Source organism: Arachis hypogaea, chromosome 9, assembly GCF_003086295.3.
Source record: "Arachis hypogaea cultivar Tifrunner chromosome 9, arahy.Tifrunner.gnm2.J5K5, whole genome shotgun sequence".
Lineage (NCBI taxonomy): Eukaryota > Viridiplantae > Streptophyta > Magnoliopsida > Fabales > Fabaceae > Arachis > Arachis hypogaea.
The window spans coordinates 4,836,297-4,856,658 of NC_092044.1; the positions used below are offsets into that span (position 1 = coordinate 4,836,297).

The 20,362-nt window shown below is 38.1% G+C and overlaps 2 protein-coding genes across 2 annotated transcripts; one reads left to right on the plus strand and one right to left on the minus strand.

The window, feature by feature from the left end:
* The first annotated feature begins 428 nt into the window (after nucleotides 1-428).
* LOC112710053 (F-box/FBD/LRR-repeat protein At5g22660) lies at nucleotides 429-2,960 on the plus strand. Its single transcript, XM_025762144.2, has 4 exons — nucleotides 429-566; nucleotides 831-2,069; nucleotides 2,168-2,356; nucleotides 2,521-2,960. The coding sequence occupies exons 2-4, from the start codon at nucleotides 840-842 to the stop codon at nucleotides 2,725-2,727; spliced, it is 1,626 nt and encodes a 541-aa protein (XP_025617929.1). The 5' UTR covers nucleotides 429-566; nucleotides 831-839; the 3' UTR covers nucleotides 2,728-2,960.
* Nucleotides 2,961-13,093: 10,133 nt separating this feature from the next.
* Nucleotides 13,094-18,248, minus strand: LOC140175021 (uncharacterized). The gene is made up of 3 exons (XM_072201915.1): nucleotides 15,935-18,248; nucleotides 15,458-15,847; nucleotides 13,094-15,135 (listed from the first exon to the last, which is right to left on the minus strand). Exons 1-3 carry the CDS (start codon nucleotides 18,246-18,248, stop codon nucleotides 13,094-13,096), a joined length of 4,746 nt encoding a protein of 1,581 aa, XP_072058016.1.
* Between the last annotated feature and the right edge of the window lie 2,114 nt (nucleotides 18,249-20,362).

Below are 20,362 nucleotides of genomic sequence, written 5' to 3' on the forward strand. Positions count from 1 at the left end.
TTGCCATATTACTAACGTCTGTTACTAATTTAAACGGCGTCAACTTAAAGGATAAAATTGATGCAATTCGAAAACTTCTGGGATAAAATTGAAACAAATTGAAACTTAAGGGTAATTTTGAAACTTTTAGTAAACTTTAGGGACAAAAAGTATACTTTACCCTATTAAGTAAAAGAAAAATGTTAGATAACTATAAGAATTTATTATCAGAATTCTGATAACTTAATATTTCTCTAATAATAATAATGATAATAATAACTACAACTATAACCACATAATGCATATTGCATAACCATTGATTTGCACTTGCGCAGTTGGGAAATGGATTTTTTTTAACAATTAAAAAAGTAAAGTGTAATTTCTGACCAATAATTTTATAAATAGAATAAAAAATGAATATAAGATAGAGCAATGAAAAGTTAAAGATCGTATTTTATATTCTCAATTTTTTTTACAATCGAGGGGATTCATTTTCGTAGAGCAGTGATTACTGTTCAACAGTTAAAAGAAACCCTAACACACAGCACTGGCAGCGAAAGATTCAAAGAAGGGGAAACATTTTTTCGGTAAATACTCCTTCCTCAATCCTGTAATCTTAATAACTTAATATAGCTTCAGCTAGCACGTCTTCAAACATCGCTTTCTTTTGTTCGTGTCTGGAATTTATCTTGTAGTGCTTAATGTTAATGTTGATTACTTTTTATTTGTTTTGAAAAATTCTGATTATTTTTCTAATATGAAAACCTCGTCCATTCTTACACGATGCCATATAGACTTCAAATGCTTCCTTTTCGGATTATTCAATTTTTTTATGTTACACTTGCTCTTAGGAGAAAGTAATGGAAATGGACCGAATATCTTTTCTGCCAAAAGCTATACTTCATGACATCCTCGGAAGGTTGCCCGACAAAGATGCTGCCAGGACTAGTGTTTTGTCAAAGTCGTGGAGCGAAACATGGTTTTCATTTCCCATATTGTCTGCTTGCAGCGAGAATTTTTTTAGTCTAGCAAGAACATTACCTATAGAACATCCTCTTTGGCTTAGCAAATTAGATATATTCATTGGCTATGTCGGTAAAAGATTGAGGAGGCTCTGTGACCAAGGCTTAGCGGTCAAAGAACTTAAGCTCAATTTGCAATATAGATTAGACCGTATGCATGTGTCCCACCATGTTGATCAATGGATACAGATGGCTGCTGAAAATGGTGTCGAAGTACTAGAGCTTCACCTCGCCGCCAGTGGCTGTATGGACAAGTGGTATAACCTTCCGCTTTGCGTTGCTGAAGCCAAGACACTTACTAAGTTGGTGTTGATTGGGGGAATCAGACTTGACCCAGCATTCCTAAAGCATTCGCTCAAGTTTTTCTCAATGAGAACATTGTCTTTGAGTTGTATACTTTTTGGAGGTGAAGGGATTATGGAGCATTTCATTTCGCATTGTCCTCTGATTGAACATTTAACTCTTGAACATTTAACTCTTAACTTTGAGTTGTATACTTTTAGGACCGTTTGGGTGAAATCGTTAAGCTTGCATGGTCTACAAAAGCTGAAGGGAGTTGATGTTAAAGGAATACAAGAGGTATATATTGATGCTCCAAATCTTGAGGACTTATCCTATCGTGCTCTTGCTACAGATGGGTCTTTCAAGCTGAATTTAGATAGTTGCACAAATTTGAGATGCTTGAGCTTGTGCCATTTGATGAGCCCAGACAAGTGGTTACTCGAACTATTGTACAAGACTCCTTTCCTTGAAAGTTTGATGTTGCATAATTGCTGTTCGTCTGAGAGAATTAATATTTCAGGTCCTCAACTCAAGTTCTTTACGTTATCACATTTCTATGATAACTTGAAGGAGGTCAACATTGATGCTCCTAATTTATTATCATGCGACTATATGGGAATCGACAAACCTGTTATATCTTTTCAGAGAATTTCTGATCAATTGGAAGTCAATGCTCATATGCACATTAATCATCGGCATATTTCTAGATTGAGGGAATTTTTCCAAAACATTAAACCCCAAAAGGTTCTGGCATCGCTGTCCCTTTTTATCTTTGAGCCACTTTCAGTAAGCATACACTTTCTACTCGATTGGTTCCTTCTGCTTGCATATTTGCCAAATTAATCTAGTTATTTATTTTTCGTTTTGTACCCTGAATTCTGCAGATTACAGAAAGCCTAGGTATATTGCGAATTTCATCCTCTCCTCCAAGTATTAAATGTGTGGAATTATGTGTTCTTTGGGATAATGAAGCTCCCTATTTCCCCTTTATGAATTGGTTGCTTTCAAGCTGCTTTCCAGAAAGTATCTCATTCAGCTTGCGGTCCTATTTTAAGATGAAGGCATTTATTGTGGTATGTCATTGTCTCCCAATTTTCTGCTTTATTTTCCCATTTACAACTTTAAGATTCATTCCAATAGTTTCATTTGTTGAGCGTTTATAATATCAAGTACTTGTCAACATAAATAAAATGTTATGGAGCCTCTAACATTATTGGTTATTTCACAAAAACATCAGTATTTCTATGAGATGCTGATGGGCAGCAAGAAGGGCAAGTGCGATTGCTGTTCAAGGAGTTTTAAGTGTTGGTGGCATGGCTTGAAAGTTGTCAAGGTCACATACTTAGGAAGGACTTATGAAAATGTTGAAGATCTTAAGGCCATGTTAGATGCATTGCCAGAATTTGATGCTGAGGAATTTATTACTTTTGGCTTAGAGTTGTAATCTTGCCATTATTAGCTCATATGATGTGCCTATGATTTTGTTTTAGTGCTTATGTATATACTAAGCTGAATCTCTTTGCTAAGTATATAATTTAATCTCTTTCTTTTTATGTTATATATTTAAGGACTTATGTATATATTTAAGTTAGTTGATGGGATCTTAGTGACTAAGTATACATTGATGTTTCTAAATTCTGCAATTATTATTTATCTGAGGTCTGGTCTTTTTTAACCGTCTCTAAGCCACTCTGTACCCGAGACCAAAACAATTTCATTGTTTGTTGATCTTGAGTAGGGTGGGAAGTGTTGGGAAAACTCAACACAAGTTTAAATCAAGAACCTGTCTAACAGCGGAAGCACCAAAAATAATTTTTCCACAACTTGTGCAATTAAATGGGTAACACCAAAAGTACTCAAAGTAGCAAATATAATGGCAGAATTTAAATAATCAGACATCAGAATTTTAACGTGGGAAAATCCCCAAAAGAGGTACAAAAAACCCACGGGACCTAGTTCAGAAAAATCTTCCACTATCAGAATAATGGGTACACAAACAGTCTTTCTAGTGACACTAGGGCATCTCAACAATCAACAAAATACATCACCAAAACTGGTGAAATCAACATAAACTCTCCACTAAGTGGGTATCTCAAATCAGGCAAAAGAGAAGGCAATACAACAAATAAGTTATATCCTAATATTTATCTCTACACCAGGAATAACATACTAAAATTTCATAAGAAATGGAGCAAATTTACCAAGTCAATGTGATCAAGGTTGACAAAGCTCTTTTTCCCAATTTTCTTCTTCTCTCACGCCGAAACCCTACTGCTTCTTTTCTTTCATTCAAAAAAATGAATGAGGCTTCCTAATCTATCTCTTTTTCTCTCGTGGCAATTAGCCACTTTCTTTCTTTATTTCTTTTTTTTTAAAGTCGTGGGCCCCACTTGGTAGGGGACCCACCAACAAATCTCCCCTTCACCAACTCAAGTGGGGATAGGTTGCTCCACCAAGCCCACCTTCTCTTTGCAGAAATCAAACTTCTCTGCAGGTAAACTCTTAGTCATCATATCTAAACCATTATCATCAGTATGGATCTTCTCAAGTGCATATGACTTCATCTCAAGCGCTTGACGTATCTAATGATACCTCACCTCTATGTGCTTCGATCTGGAATGAAACGTCGGATTCTTGCTTAGATGGATAGCACTCTGACTGTCACAGAATAACACAAACTTCTCTTGATTGATGCCTAACTCTTGTAGGAATTTCTTCATCCACAAGAGTTCCTTAGAAGCTTCAACAACAGCAATGTATTCTGCCTCTGTAGTAGACAAAGCAACACATTTCTGAAGTCGAGATTGCCACGACACAGCTCCCTCTGCAAAAGTCATCATATATCCAGAAGTAGACTTTCTTGAATCAAGATCCCCAACCATATCCGCATCTGTGTAACCATCCAACACAGGTTGGCCACTCCTAAAGCATAAACAAACTCTGGAAGTACCATTAAGGTATCTGAGAATTCACTTCACTGCTTGCCAGTGTTCCTTGCCAGGATTAGAGAGAAACCGACTAACAACTCCAACGGCATGAGCAATATCCGGCCTGGTGCAAACCATAGCATACATCAAACTACCAACTGCAGATGCATATGGAATCTTCTTCATTTCTGCTTTATCTTTCTCATTTGTAGGACATTGCTGCGAACTCAGCTTGAAATGACTAGCAAGTGGAGTACTAACAGGTTTGGAATTACTCATGCTAAACCTCTCTAAAACCTTCTCAATGTACTTCTGCTGTGACAACCACAGTTTCGCATTCTTCCTGTCACGAGTGATACTCATGCCAAGAATTTTCTTTGCAGGACCCAAATCCTTCATAGCAAAGGATTTGTTCAAGTCTTTCTTAAGACTTTCAATCTTCTTAGTGTCATGACCAACAATCAACATGTCATCAACATAAAGCAAGAGAATTATAAAATCACCATCAGAAAATTTCTTAACATAGACATAATGATCAGAAGAAGTCTTACTATACCCATGACCTTCCATGAAGGAATCAAACTTCGTGTACCACTGCCTTGGCGCTTGCTTCAGCCCATATAAGCTCTTCTTCAACTTGCATACAAGGTGCTCCTTTCCTTTAACCTCGAAACCATCTGGTTGCTCCATATAGATTTCTTTATCTATGTCACCGTGAAGGAATGCAGTCTTCACATCAAGCTGTTCAACCTCTAAATTCAAGCTAGCCGCCAATCCAAGCACAACTCGAATAGAGGACATCTTCACAACTGGAGAGAAAATCTCCTCAAAATCAATACCTTTCTTTTGCTCAAAGCCTTTCACAACTAATCAAGCTTTGTACCTTGGCCGTGAGACATTTTCGTCGGCTTTCAATTTGAACACCCATTTATTCTTGAATGCTCTCTTACCCTTCGGCAACTTCACCAATTCAAAAGTATGATTCTCATGCAAGGATTTCATTTCCTCTTGCATGGCCTTCAACCAATCTTCCTTATGCTCATCAGACATAGCTTCCTGGTAGCTCTCTGGCTCCCCAGTCTCAGTGTTTATCACATACTCATGAGGAGAGTATTTATGAGAAGGATGACGCTCTCTAGTAGATCTTCTCAATTCAGGCTCAACTGGTGGTTCAGGTGAAACTTCAACATCTGGTGGAACTTCTGCATCTGGCACCTCAGGTTGAGGTGTAGGTTCATCATGCAAATCATCACCAACATTATCAACTTGTACATCTCCCCCATCAACAGAAGGTTTAGTGGAAGGACCAGGTTCATCATCAGCAGAACATCTAACAGTTACTGTTGGCTTATCTGTCTTCTCAAGATCTTCAATAGTTTGGTCTTCAAGAAAAATTACATCTCGGCTTCTAATTATCTTCTTGCTCACCGGATCCCATAATCTGTAACCAAAGTCTTCGTGACCATAACCCATGAAGATACACTGCTTTGACTTCCCATGAAGTTTAGACCTTTCATCTCTTGGAATGTGAACAAAAGCCCTGCAGCCAAACACTCGCAAGTGACTATAGGATACATCTTTTCCTCTCCAAACTTTCTCTGGAACATCACCATTTAGTGGAACAGAAGGAGAAAGGTTGATCAAATCTACTGCAGTCCTCATTGCTTCACCCCAAAAGGATTTAGGCAACTTTACATGAGAGAGCATACACCTGACTCTATCATTGATACTGCGATTCATTCTCTCTGCAACTCCATTATGTTAAGGAGTCTTAGGAACCGTCTTCTCAAGCTTGATTCCATGTCCTTTACAGTACTCTTCAAACGGACCCCTGTATTCACCACCATTATCTGCTCGAACACATTTCAATTTCCTTCCTGTTTCTCTTTCAACACTTGCATGAAAGTGTTTGAAGGTACTGAGCACCTGGTCTTTAGATTTCAAAACAAAAGCCCACACTTTTCAAGAATAATCATCAATAAAAGTAACAAAATATGATGCACCACCTAGTGTCTTAGCATCCATAGTGCAAACATCAGTGTGAACTAAATCTAGAACATGTGATCTCCTATGAAGTCCAAAGTTATGAAATGATACTCTAGCATGCTTTCCAACAAAAACAATGAGTGCAAGTATTTAAAGTTGTACCTTTCACTGGAAGTGAGTGCTTCTTGGCCAAGACGCTTAGTCCTTTCTCGCTCAAGTGACCAAGACGTATATGCCACAAATCAGAAGAGGAATCATCAGCTATATTCACATCTTCTTTGCACAACTTTGCTTGCAACCGGTAGAGAGTAGTGAGACTATTGTCTTCTCTAGCAACAATGAGAGCTCCTTTGGTACCCTTGCATTTTCCACTACCAAAGGAAGTGCAATACCCCTCTTGATCCAATGCCTTCACTGAAATGAGATTGAACCGCATATCTGGCGCATGCCTAACATTCTTCAATTGTAACTTGCATCCCATGTTAGTTTCAAGCCACATATCACCCATACCAATGATATCACACACTCCTTTATCTCCCAATTTGATCTTGCCAAAATTTTCAGCAGTATAGGAAGTGAAAAATTCACGTTTTGGAGTGACATGACATGAGGCACCAGAGTCCATAATCCAAGTGGAATCATCACAGACAAGATTCACATAATTTTCATCATATGTGATAAGAACATCTTCATAAACAATAGCAGCAGTTTCTTTATCACTATCTTTACCTTTGTCTTCGTTTCTTCTCCTTGATTGTTCTCTTTTCAAGAACCTACAATACCTCTTGATATGCCCCGGCTTGCCACAATGGTGACAAATGAACTCCTTTCTTGGCTTGTACTTTTCTCTTGACTTGCTTCAACTCTCTGACCTGTCAGAACTGTGAGGTTTTTTACTTTGACTTCTCCCCCGTGACTCTGAAACAAGTGCTTCTGACTGTGAGGAGGCATTAGTCAAACCTCGCTCTCTTCTTCTGGCTTCTTCATTCAACATGCTCTCTTTAACCATTGCTAACGTCAACTTTTCTTTTGGAGCTGAGTTAGTCAGTGTCACAACCAGAACTTCCCAACTATCAGGCAAAGAGCTCAACAACAACAAGGCTTGCAACTCATCATTCAAAGTGATTTCATTATTTGTCAATTGGTTCACTGTCTCTTGAAAAATGCTCAAGTGCTCCGACATTGATTTACCTTCAACATACTTCATATTGACAAGCTTCCTAATCAAGAATGCTTTGTTTTGCACATTCTTTCTCTCATATAACTCCTTCAATTTCTTCCACATCTTCTCAGCATTCGTTTCAGTGTCAACATGTGGATACACACTAAGATCAAGCCATTGCCTAATCAAAGCAACTGCCTTCCGATTCAGCTTCTTCCATTCAGCATCGGATTTAGTACCTTTGGATTTATCCCCCTCCACAGGATCATACAAGTCCTTGCTATACAGCATATCTTCCATGAGGGTCTTCCAAATTGAATAATTTTGAGAATTCAGTTTGACCATATTCGGTCCATGAGTATTTTCCTCCATTTAATCAGCACAGAAATAAACAACCAAAGCTTTGGATACCACTTTGTTGGGAAAACTCAACACAAGTTTAAATCAAGAACCTGTCTAACAGTGGAAGCACCAAAAATAATTTTCCCACAACTTGTGCAATTATGGGCAACACCAAAAGTACTCCAAGTAGCAAATATAATGGCAGAATTTAAATAATCAGACACCAGAATTTTAACGTGAGAAAACCCCCCAAAAAGGGACAAAAAACCCACGGGACCTAGTCTAGAAAAATCTTTCACTATCAGAATAATGGGTACACAAACAGTCTTCCTAGTGACACTAGGGCATCTCAACAATCAACAAAATACATCACCAAAACTGGTGAAATCAATATAAACTCTCCACTAAGTGGATATCTCAAATCAGGCAAAAGAGAAGGCAATACAACAAATAAGTTATATCCTAATGTTCATCTCTACACCAGGAATAACATACTAAAATTTCATAAGAAATGGAGCAAGTTTACCAAGTCAATGTGATCAAGGTTGACAAAGCTCTTTTCCCCAATTTTCTTTTTCTCTCACGCCGAAACCCTACTGCTTCTTTTCTTTCATTCAAAAAAATGAATGAGGCTTCCTAATCTCTCTCTTTTTCTCCCGTGGCAATTAGCCACTTTCTTTCTTTCTTTCTTTCTTTTTTAAAGTCGTGGGTCCCACTTGGTTGGGGACCCACCAACAGGAAGTGAGTCAAGTAAGCTCATGAGTTAATAATTTGATAAATTGAGTTCGTAAATTGATGAGCCGAGTTTAAGCCTAAAATTAAACTCATAAATTAAATGACCAAAGTTTGACCTTGGATAAGTTTAATTCATTAACTCGTGAGCTGACTCTTTTTTATATATATATATTTCTTATTTAAAATTTTATAATTATTTTTTTATATAATTTTGATGTAGAACATAAATAAAAAATTTATAATTAATAGATTCACAATATATAAAATTAATATTTTAATGTATATAAGTTATAATTTATTGATATAGAATTATAGATTATGTTTCTGTTATTTAAGCCAGTTCGTGAGCTCGTGTCGGTTCATGAGCTTTCGATGAGCCAAACTTGAGCTTAAGAAATAGATTCGATTGTTAATGAGTTGAATCGTGAGTCAAATTCAATTTTAGCCAAATTCAATTTTTGTAAGCGAAACTTAAACTTGTCTAGCTTAGCTTATTTAAATTCACTTCTAGCCCTAATATTGAAACTTGATTAAATAATAAATATTCTTGAGTTGGCATGTTGCTGCTGCTTTTGGAAATTGCCATTTGATTAATTGTTTTGTTAAAAACTTCAAAGTTTATACTTGCTTTCAAAGACTGTTTAGTTCTGCGATCTCGACTTTTGCTTTCGAACATTATCAACACTAAATTAGATGACCTTTTGAATTTTGATTACCAATATGAACTTGCAAAAACAACTTTTTATCTCGCTCATTCTCCATTTCCAATGTTTCAATTAATGTTTATTGATATAGTAATATATTATATATAATAAATATTAAAGAGAATAGAATCATTAGACATACTATTATTATTATTATTATTATTGTTCTTGTATGGATACCTGGAGAGAGAGAGCTCAGTCTCTGGGAGTCGGCGCCGAGCTATTGCTTTCGGTGCCGACCTTCAGGTCTTGTGATAATCCGAGCTTTTCTCCAAGAGTGTGTCCAATCGCGTAGAGCTTTGAGCAAGAAACAGGGGGGAGTGTACCTGCAAAGGCACTCCGAATCTTAAGTTAGTATTGAGAATTCAATATATCCTTTAAAATAGAAGATCATACCTTTTTATAGGTGACAACCTATGGATCGGTTATGTTTCTGTATTTATTGTTTGTAATAAAGAGTAGTAATAAGGTTAAATGTGAGGTTGGACGTTTCTCATTTGTGGAGTAGTCCGTTGAGCTGATCTGTAACGTTAGATTTCAATAAATGACACTGATTATCGAAACAGTGTCTGTCGTGCCGAGTTATAACTGTAATGCCGAACTGTAACGTTGATGTTGTGGTGAATGCCGAGTTATGAATAGTAAAGCCAATTTATGATAATGATTTTATTATGGCCGGACCACAGCCCCCAAGCTTGGCCTGGGAGAGTGTTTAATGAAGCAGGTTGAGCTTTTAATGACGGGTGAATCGGTTTACTGATCGGTTCGGCATGTGGTTTAAATTTGTTTGTGGTTGGTGGTTTGGTCTGGTAGCCCCCAGTTCAAGGTGTTTTATTGAACAGTTATTGAGGCTAAGCATGGGTGATTAGGAAAGAGAAACAATTAAGTGGGGTATTAATTTTGCTTGTTTCCAAGGGTAGCGTTTAGTATCTGAGACGTTGGGTTTGATGATAAGGGAAAGTGTTTGGTTTAAAGTGGGTTACTTTAAAGTTGGGGGAAAACTGAAAGGTTGCATGCTTGATGGTTTATTGTCTTCGAGTAGTATCATCTAAACCATGAGTAAGAGAGGTGAGTTACTTTTGTTTTGATTACTTTGGCTTTCTCTGTGTAACCGCGTGTCTCTTCTTCTTCGTTTCTGGTTTGTCTGTGTGACTGTTTGTTCCTTCTGCGTGTTTTCTGCTCTTGAATTTTCAATGGGTTATGAAAGAGATACAAGAAGGAAGATAGATTGGGCTTATGATTGGGTAAATGGTGATGTGAGAGATCGTGTTTCTTTGTTTTTGGATATCGGTGCTGTGAATCAGATAGATAAGCGGAAAGTTGTTAGGGCTGATTCTGGGGTTCGATTAGAACTGTTACCTTGTAGTGTGGATGATAGGGTTTTTCATAGAGGTGAGGGTTTTGAGCATTTCTTTATGTATAGTTCCGTTTTGGAAGAATTGAGGGTGAGAATCCCTTTTAGTGAGTTTGAGTGTAAGGTGCTGAGGCAGTTAAACTGTGCGCCTTCACAACTTCATCCTAATGGGTGGGCTTTCCTTCGGGCGTTTGAGATTCTGATGGAGTTCTTGGAGGAAGATCCGTCGGTTGAATTGTTCTTTTCGTTGTTCCAGGCGAAAGGAGTTTGGAAAGGAGGTTGGGTAAATTTGAATAGTTCTCCTGGTTTTGCTTTGTTCAAGCTATATAAGTCATCCTTTAAGAATTTTAAGGAAATGTACCTGAAAGTAAGTAGTTGTGAAGATGATTTTCCCTTTTATGTTGACGAGCATTTGGGGGAGAGATTTCCTCTCTGGTGGTGTTCTGATCCTCAAAACATTTTGGGTCCTGAATCTATAAATCCGAAGGATGAGTGTATTATTGAGTTTTTGACCGAGTTTATTGATCGGGAAGAGTTGATATCTGTTTATGATCTGCTGCAATGGGAGGAGAATAAGGCTGCCGTTGTGGAATATTTGGGTAAGATTTTGAACTGTGGATGTTATATTATGTCTGATGTTTTTGATGAGGTTTTTGTTTCGTCCTTTTCAGGTGGCAAGTATCCGGGTGTATCTGCGGCGAGTTTGAGGTCTCGTGTGAAGAGCAAAGGTTTGGATAAAGAGGTGTCTTCGTCCAAAGCAGAGAAGGTTGGTGTTGGCGAGGTTGAGCAACCAAAACGTGGGAGGAGGAAAGTTATTGCTAAGAAGAGAAAAGGCGATGTGGTGGATTTGTCTGATGTTTCGGGTGATGAGAAGGATGATGTTTCGATGGAAGATATTCATAGGTTTTGTGAGAACCAGGAAAGGTTACATGGCTTTGTTGAGCAGAGTGAGGGGTTATCGCTTTGGGGAAAAGATCACCCTTTCATGAATACGGTGGATGAAGTATGCCAGACTCCTTCTGATGTTAGTTTGGCGGAAGAGGTAGGGGACGTGGCCATTGATCAGTATATGCAGGTATGGTTTGTTTTTGGAATGCTATTGTTTTTCTGGTGTTTCATTTGGGGTATTAATCTGTTCCTTTCTTAGGTTGTGGGCTTGCGACTTGCGAGTTTGGGGCGCAGTCGTGAGAAGATTCATCGCAGGGTGATTGAAAAGAAAGAGGATCCGAGTTTGAAGGAGGAATTGGCTGTAAAAGCTGCTAAGGTAACTGAACTTGAGATGAAGTTGGTTGAAGTTGAGAAACAGTTGAAGGAGGTGAAGGAGAGCTATGCTAAGGATGTTGAAGATTTAAAAAAGAAAGAAGCTGACTTATCTTCCTTGAGTGCCCGTATGATTGAGGTTACTGCACAGATGAAGCATTTGGAGAAGAATAAGCAAGGAGAGATTCTGGATTCCTTCCTCGAAGGTTTTGAGAGGGCTGTTCTGCAGGCAAAGTTTCTGGCTCCTGATGTGGATTTGTCGTCGATGGATCCGGGCAAAATAGTGCAGGATGGTGCTATGATTGACGATGATGGCCCTGCAGAGCAGGGAGATGAGAATGTGTAATTATGACAATTTGTCTGTAGGGTTGTTTTGCTCTTGAGTCTGAGCTTTTGATGTTTTGTGGACATTCATAACTTGTTTTTTTTTTTGTTTGTTATCGTAGCCTATATGTTGCATCTTTTGTGGAAAGAAAAAACCTTTATAATGTTGTAATAACTGTGATGGTCATTTTAATGATTGTTTGGTAGGTTAGTATGACTGATATCAAGGTTTCGTTTTGGCGGAATTGAGCATAGGTGGCTTCTGAATTGTGCTCTGAGTAGAAGATGATCTTGTAGGGTTCGGAGTTGGAGTTTGATCGGATTGAAATTTAGTTGCTTGATCTGGTTCTGAATTAAGGGGTGTTGGTTGAGTTAATGGTTAGGATCCGAATTAGATCGGATTGAAATGTTTTGATTCCGAGTTAAATCGGGTTTTGTCTGATTGAGTGATCTGAATCCGAGTTGTGTCGGATGTTGTCTGAATGAAGTGATCTGAAACCGAGTGAGCTCGGAGTTGTCCGAGTATATGATCGGAATCCGAGTTTAATCGGATTGTTATCGGATGTGGTGATCTGATTCCGAAGTAAGTCGGATTTTATCTGAGTAAATGATCTGAAACCGAGTTAGATCGGGTTTGTCTGATTAAACCGAGTTAGATCGGATTTGTCTGAGTAAATGATCTGAAACCGAGTTAGATCGGTTTTTGTCTGATTAAATGATCCGAAACCGAGTTAGATCGGTTTTTGTCTGAAAGCGTGGTAAGAGTCTGAGGAGGGTCGGACGTAAATAATTTAATGATGATCTTAATCTGTATTTGATTAAAATCGGTTTATAACCGTTGTGAAAGTAAAAAGTACAGGATGCAAGTAAAGTTGACTGAATAAGGTGATTTTATTAATAGAAGACCTTTCAATTGAAAGGCCCAGGTAGGCTAGCCTCGTTAAAACCTCTCCAAGCAAAACCCGTGCGGGAAAAATCTTGGTAGTAGGAAAAAGAGTACTTGCCTGTCCCTGGTATTAGCTGTAGTATAACTTTAAAGAAGATACATTCCACGTGTTAGGTAGATCTTTACCCTCTAATGTTTGTAGGCGATATGCTCCATTGCCGATCACTTCTGAGATTCTGTAAGGACCTTCCCAATTTGCTGCCAGTTTGCCATGCGCTGTTTGTTTCCTTGCTTGTTCTGTCTTTCTGAGCACAAGGTCGTGAACTTGGAAAGATCGTGGTTGTAGCTTTTGGTTATATCTACGGGCAATGCGCTGTTGCATTGCTAAATGTTTTATTGCTGCGGACGATCGGATTTCCTCAATGAGATCAAGTTCTGTTTGCCGAGTTGAGTCTTGGGTAGTTAGGTCGGCCAAGTCTGTGCGTAGTGAGGATTGGGAGATCTCCACGGGGATCATTGCGTCTGAGCCGTAGACCAAGCGGAAAGGTGTCTCCTTTGTAGTTGAATGAGTTGTTGTGTTGTACCCCCAGATGATTTCTGGGATAAGGTCTGCCCATAGACCTTTTGCGTCATCCAGTTTCTTTCTTAAAGCATGTAATATTACTTTATTTGCGGCTTCGGCTAACCCATTTGTTTGTGGGTGCTCTACTGATGAGAAGTGCTGTTTGATCTTTAAATTCTGCAAAAACGATGTGAATTTTTGATCGGCAAACTGGCGACCATTATCGGTGATAATGTGTCGAGGAATGCCGAATCGACAGATAATGTATTTCCAAACAAAAGAAAGCATTTGTTGTGATGTGATTTTGGCTAAAGGTTGTGCTTCTATCCACTTGGAGAAATAATCAATTGCTACTACAAGGAATTTTACCTGTCTTGCGGCTGTAGGGAAAGGTCCGAGGATATCGATCCCCCATCTGTTGAATGGCCAGCTAACCTCGGAACAGTGTAAGAGTTCGGCCGGGAGATGTGTTATTGGGCTGTGTTTTTGGCAATGGTCACAGCTTTTTACTTTTGTGTGACAATCTTTCTTGATAGTTGGCCAGTATAATCCAGCTCTGAGGATTTTTGAATACAGACTTCGGGCTCCGAGGTGTGTTCCACAGATCCCCTCATGTGCCTCAGCAAGCGCAAGCTCTGCTTCTGTTCTGCAAAGACATCTAAGCAGTGGACGAGAGAAACCTCGTTTGTATAGGCAGTTATTATAAATTGTGAAAAAGGAGGCTTGTCGTCGGAATTGTCGGGTATTTCCGACATCGCCTGGCAAGATTCCTGTTTGGAGATACTGTATATATGGAGATCTCCAGTCTGCTTCCTGTGTCACACTTAAGACATGGCTTAGTTCAATGCTCGGCTTAAGTAGTGTTGATTGATAAAGTGATGATCTGTTTGGTTGAGTGCTGGCGAGTTTAGACAGAATGTCGGCTCGGCCATTACTCTCCCTTGGAATATGGTGTAGTTCGTATTTGGAGAAATTAGAGAATAGATGGTGAACAACATCCAGATATTTTGAGAGCAAAGGGTCTTTTACTTGGTATAGATTATTTACCTGTTGGACAACAAGTAAAGAGTCGCAATATACCTTAAGTTTGGTGATGTTAAGGTCGGCTGCAAGTCTAAGGCCGGCAATTAATGCTTCGTACTCGCTTTGATTGTTGCTTGCTTTAAATGAGAAATTGAGGGAGTGTTCGATGACGTTGCCGTGGCCATCATCTAGGATAATACCTGCCCCGCATCCGTGTGGGTTGGATGATCCGTCGACGTATAAAGACCACTCGATGTACTCTTCAGTTGTATTGGGGGTTGAGAATTCGGCGATAAAGTCGGCCAAAAATTGAGATTTGATGGATGTTCGGCTCTCGTATGTGATATCGAACTCTGAGAGCTCCACCGACCATTTTACTAGTCGGCCAGCTAGCTCAGGCTTTTGCAGCACTTGTCGCAAAGGCTGATCTGTTCTGACATGAATCTCATGGCTCTGAAAGTATGGCCGGAGTCTTCTGGCTGAGAAGACGAGGGCTAGTGCTAGTTTCTCGATGCTCGGGTATCGAAGCTCGGCGTTTTGTAAGGTCTTGCTTGTGAAGTAGATTGGGAACTGTTTCTTTTCCCTTTCTGCAATAAGAGCGGAGCTTATAGCCCAGTTAGTGACAGACAAATATAAGAATAATGGTTCCCCTTGTAGGGGTGTGTGTAAAATTGGTGGTTTTGAAAGAGTTTCTTTTAAAGTTGTAAATGCCTGTTCACATTCATCAGTCCATTGGAAAGCTTTTTTTGGTTTTTAAAGTTTGGAAAAAACATGAGGATTTAGATGCTAAGCAAGGTAAAAATCTAGAAAGTGCAGCAAGTCTCCCTGTCAATCGTTGGACTTCTTTGATGGTCCGTGGGCTCGTCATGTCCAATATAGCTCGGCATTTTTCTGGGTTTGCCTCGATACCTCGGCTAGTGAGCATGAAGCCGAGGAATTTGCCACTTTGAACCCCGAATGCACACTTTTCAGGGTTTAGCCGCATGTTAAATTTTCTTAGTTGTCCGAAGATTTCCGTGAGGTCCTCAAGGTGATTATTGTCGATCTTTGTTTTGGCGACCATGTCGTCAACGTAGACTTCAATGTTCTTGCCGATTTGTTTGGCGAAGATTTTGTCCATCAGGCGTTGATATGTTGCACCTGCATTCTTAAGGCCGAATGGCATGACTTTATAACAATAATTTCCATATTCAGTAATAAATGCAGTCTTGTCTTGATCGGATGGATGCATTTGGATCTGGTTGTAACCAGAATATGCATCCATAAAGCTGAGTTTTTCAAAACCAGAGGCATTATCAACTAAACAATCAATAGATGGTAAAGGATATGAATCTTTGGGGCATGCTTTGTTGAGATTGGTGAAATCAACACACATGCGCCATTTACCGTTATGTTTTTTAACCATGACGACGTTTGCCAGCCATGTTGTGAATCTGATTTCTCGGATGAAGCCTGCATTGATGAGCTTTTTGGTTTCTTCTAGGGAAGCTTGCTTTCGATCGTGCCCAAGATTTCTCTTTTTCTGTGCAACGGGTCGTATAGATGAATCTAGTGCCAGCTTGTGGGATATGATGGATGGATCAATGCCTGGCATATCAGCTGGGGTCCACGCAAATAGGTCGGCATTCTGTTGTAAGAATGTTTGGAATGAAGATTTTTCTTCTGAAGATAACGTGGATCCGACGTATGTGAACTTATCCTTGCTTTCTGTGAAATAGATTTTGTGTAGGTCTTCTGTTGGGGTCGGCCTTTCCAGTGCTCCTGCACGAGGGTCAAGGTCGGCAAGCGCGTGTTGGTTGTTCGTGTTGCCGATATTGTGGACCTGGGCTTTAGTGTTACGGTGAGGTATTTTGAGGCTATTGTTGTAGCACTCTCTGGCTTCTTTGGCGTCACTATGAATGGTTGCAATTGTGTTGTCCTGCAAAGGGAACTTAACGCAAAGATGAATTGTAGATACTATAGCGCCGAACCTATTTAAGAAAGGTCGGCCAAGTATAATATTATAGGGACTGAAACAATCAACAACTAAGTATTGAATATCCGAGGTTTTTGATGAAGGGAACTTACCGAGTGTGGTTTGAAACCACACAGAGCCCAAAACCGGGACTCGCTCACCTGAGAATCCTACCAAGTCACCAGTGGAAGGTCGGATGATGTTATCGCTCAGTTTCATTTTCTGGAATGTCGAGTAAAAGAGGACATCGGCGCTGCTGCCTGGGTCGAGTAACACCTTTTTAATGAGGAGATCTCCGAGCTGCAGGGAAATTACGACTGGATCATCCAGATTTGTTATGCTGTTGTTATGGTCGGCCGTCTGGAACGTTATATGTGGAGATGTAGGTGGTGACTGATGTTGATTTTGATCTGCATTGATAGAAAGGATAGCTCGGTAGGATCTCTTCCTTGCCGAGCTTGTGGCTCCTCCACCTGCGAAACCTCCGGAAATACAGTTAATCGTACGTGTTGGTAGTTCGGGGTGGTTATTGTTCGGGCGGTCTCTGTCTCGGTTATGTTGTGTAGCCGAGCTCTGGTCCCCCGGAGCGGGTGCGCGTCGATGCATTTGGCCGTTGATGAATTTGTCTAAATGACCTTGCCGAGCTAATCGCTCCAGCAGGTCTTTAGCGATGATGCAGTCGTCGGTATTATGTCCGTGCTTCTGGTGAAAAGAGCAGTATTTTGATCGGTCAGTGCCTTTTGAATCTGGGTAATTACCGGCTTTTCGTGGTGGCTTGATTAACTTTGAATTCAAGATCTCCTTGATGATGTCATCACGTTTGGTGTTGAATTTGGTGTAGGTCTCGTACCGTGGGACTGGTTTGAAATTCTTCTTGTTGTCCCGTGGTTTGTCATCGTCTTTATAGTAAGGCCTTTCTGTTTTCCGAGCTTGTCGGAGTTCTTCGACGTCAATCTGTCCTTTGGCTTTTTCACGGAATTCGGCCATTGTTTTTGGTTTGGCCACAGCGATAGTTTCTTGGAACTTTCCTGGTCTTAGTCCACTTTTGATGGCGTGTAGTTCTACCTCAGGGTGGAGGTCGGGTATACTCATAGCTATCTTTGTGAAGCGCGTCATGTAGTCCTTGAGACTTTCATGTTGGCCCTGCTTGACCGTGTTCAGGTAATCGGAGTCGTGGAGGTAAACAGCGGATCCAGCAAAATGCTCCTCAAAAGGTTTTGATATGTCTCGGAATCGGGAAATGGAACCTGCAGGCAGAGAACAAAACCAATCAAGTGCAGGACCGTCTAAATAAGATGGGAAACAACGACACAAAACTTTATCAGATGCACCGTTTACTATCATTATGGAGGTGAATTTTTTGATGTATTTCTTCGGATCACCCAACCCGTCGTACGGAGTTAAGGTGGTCGGCAGAGTAAACCTTCGGGGCAGCACGAAGTTCATCACCTCCGCCGTGAATGGTCCAGGGGAGCTTTCCTGATCGTCTTTTTCGATGTTTTTCTGAGTATTTTCATTATGTTCCGGCTGTTCTTCTTCTTGTCGAGCAGTGTCCGAGACATGTGTTGGCCCTGACTGCTGCTCGGCTTCTTCTGTCCTTTCTTGTCGGTCATCGTTTTCGATCTGAGTGTTATTTAAGTTGGCGATTTGATTTGCCATTCTTTGGTTCTCCTCAGCCACGACTTGCCGCAACTCGGTCACCATCCGGAGCAATTCGGATGGCGAGGGTGGAGGTTGTTCAGCCATGACTTCAAGACGGGAACCTTGAGGCCGATAATATATAAGAAAAGAGGTTTATATTCTCGGCCCCACGGTGGGCGCCAATTGTTCTTGTATGGATACCTGGAGAGAGAGAGCTCAGTCTCTGGGAGTCGGCGCCGAGCTATTGCTTTCGGTGCCGACCTTCAGGTCTTGTGATAATCCGAGCTTTTCTCCAAGAGTGTGTCCAATCGCGTAGAGCTTTGAGCAAGAAACAGGGGGGAGTGTACCTGCAAAGGCACTCCGAAGCTTAAGTTAGTATTGAGAATTCAATATATCCTTTAAAATAGAAGATCATACCTTTTTATAGGTGACAGCCTATGGATCGGTTATGTTTCTGTATTTATTGTTTGTAATAAAGAGTAGTAATAAGGTTAAATGTGAGGTTGGACGTTTCTCATTTGTGGAGTAGTCCGTTGAACTGATCTGTAACGTTAGATTTCAATAAATGACACTGATTATCAAAACAGTGTCTGTCGTGCCGAGTTATAACTGTAATGCCGAACTGTAACGTTGATGTTGTGGTGAATGCCGAGTTATGAATAGTAAAGCCGATTTATGATAATGATTTTATTATGGCCGGACCAATTATTATTATTATTATTATTATTATTATTATTATTATTATTATTATTATTATTACAAATACAAATGTTAAGTTAATAATATAAATATATTACTGTATGAAAATTGATTGGGAGTTATAATTCAGTCTAACATATTCTCCTAATAATCTTTTTAATTTATTATAAATAAAGAAGGGGAGCTTTAAAATGTTGAATTGTTTTCGTGTGACTTCAAGATTACTTATGGATTCTTTCTATGGTGATAAAAGTATTTTAGAATCTTAAAGGACTTGAGTATAAAAAAATAATTAAAAGAAACTAAGGGACTAATTCATAAATATGTTATTTTTACAAGAATTCAAAATTTAAAAATAATACCATACAAAAAATCTAATTTATTGTTATATCGATATATCTTATTATTATTTATCTATTTTTCAGTTATATTGGTGTTATTACTACTAATATTATTATTACATTTCATTATTATTATTATTATTATTATTATTATTATCTAATTTATTAAAAAATTGTTTACTATGATATAAAATAAAGATTTTTTTACCTCACTGCTTCAAAAATACGTGTATTTTTTTTTAACAAGACTAAAATAATTTATTAACTACTTCAACTACAAACAATTTTAATTATTCATTACTACTTATTTATCATTACTAAAGATTTACTAAATTATAACAATTAAATACTATTTAATTTAAATTGATATGAATAATTTTAAATATAAATAATTAAAGCATCATAGTTAATAATCATAAATGTATTTAAATTTCAAATGTTAGTCTTTTTAATTTGTCAACTATTTTATTTTAAAAAATTCATTACATTTACATGACTGAATAAAAAAAATTTAGAATTTAGATTACTCATTATTAGTTGCAACTATTAATACAATAAAAACTTTTAAATTTGATAAAAATATTTATAACAATTATAAATACACAACAAAATCTTGATTATCAATAAAATTAAAATAATAATTACAACTAAATATTTATTAATTTGTTTATTTAATTATTATTTTAATAATTAAATTATAAAATTTGATTTGATCAAATAAATCATCTAAATGAAATTTGAATTTATTTTTATAATTAAATTATAGAGTTTAATTTGAATTTATTTTGAAGATTACTTGAAAGTTTAAACATGCAAATTCTTTTACTTATATATCAATATTTTGCTATAAAATAATTTCAAGTCTTTTTTAATTTATTTTTCACATCAATTAAATAATCAAAACTTAATAATAAAATTTTATTTTACTTTATTAAATGTTTTTTTCTTTCTTTTGATTATTTATTTTTGAACAAATCATAAACGTGTGGTATTAAAAACTAAAATTTATTAGATATAGCTAAATATCATATTTTTTATTTTAAAATATTAATTTGAATGTTTTTTTTATGAAATTACATGTTTTAATACTTAAGAGACCAAAATAAATTTAAAATAATACATTTGAGGGTTATCAAATTTATACATATGTATGTGAATTTATGAAATTTACTTAAATTC

Bases quoted from the DNA above. Each gene is read 5' to 3' on its own strand.
- LOC112710053 (XM_025762144.2), top strand. From the start codon at position 840: ATGGAAATGGACCGAATATCTTTTCTGCCAAAAGCTATACTTCATGAC. The intron at 2,070-2,167 runs GTAAGCATACAC...TGAATTCTGCAG, and splicing joins TTATCTTTGAGCCACTTTCA to ATTACAGAAAGCCTAGGTAT. The intron at 2,357-2,520 runs GTATGTCATTGT...CAAAAACATCAG, and splicing joins AGATGAAGGCATTTATTGTG to TATTTCTATGAGATGCTGAT.
- LOC140175021 (XM_072201915.1), bottom strand. From the start codon at position 18,248: ATGGCTGAACAACCTCCACCCTCGCCATCCGAATTGCTCCGGATGGTG. The intron at 15,848-15,934 runs GTAAATGGCGCA...TTGATTGTTTAG, and splicing joins CATGGTTAAAAAACATAACG to TTGATAATGCCTCTGGTTTT. The intron at 15,136-15,457 runs GTATCGAGGCAA...CTCTTATTGCAG, and splicing joins CTTCATGCTCACTAGCCGAG to AAAGGGAAAAGAAACAGTTC.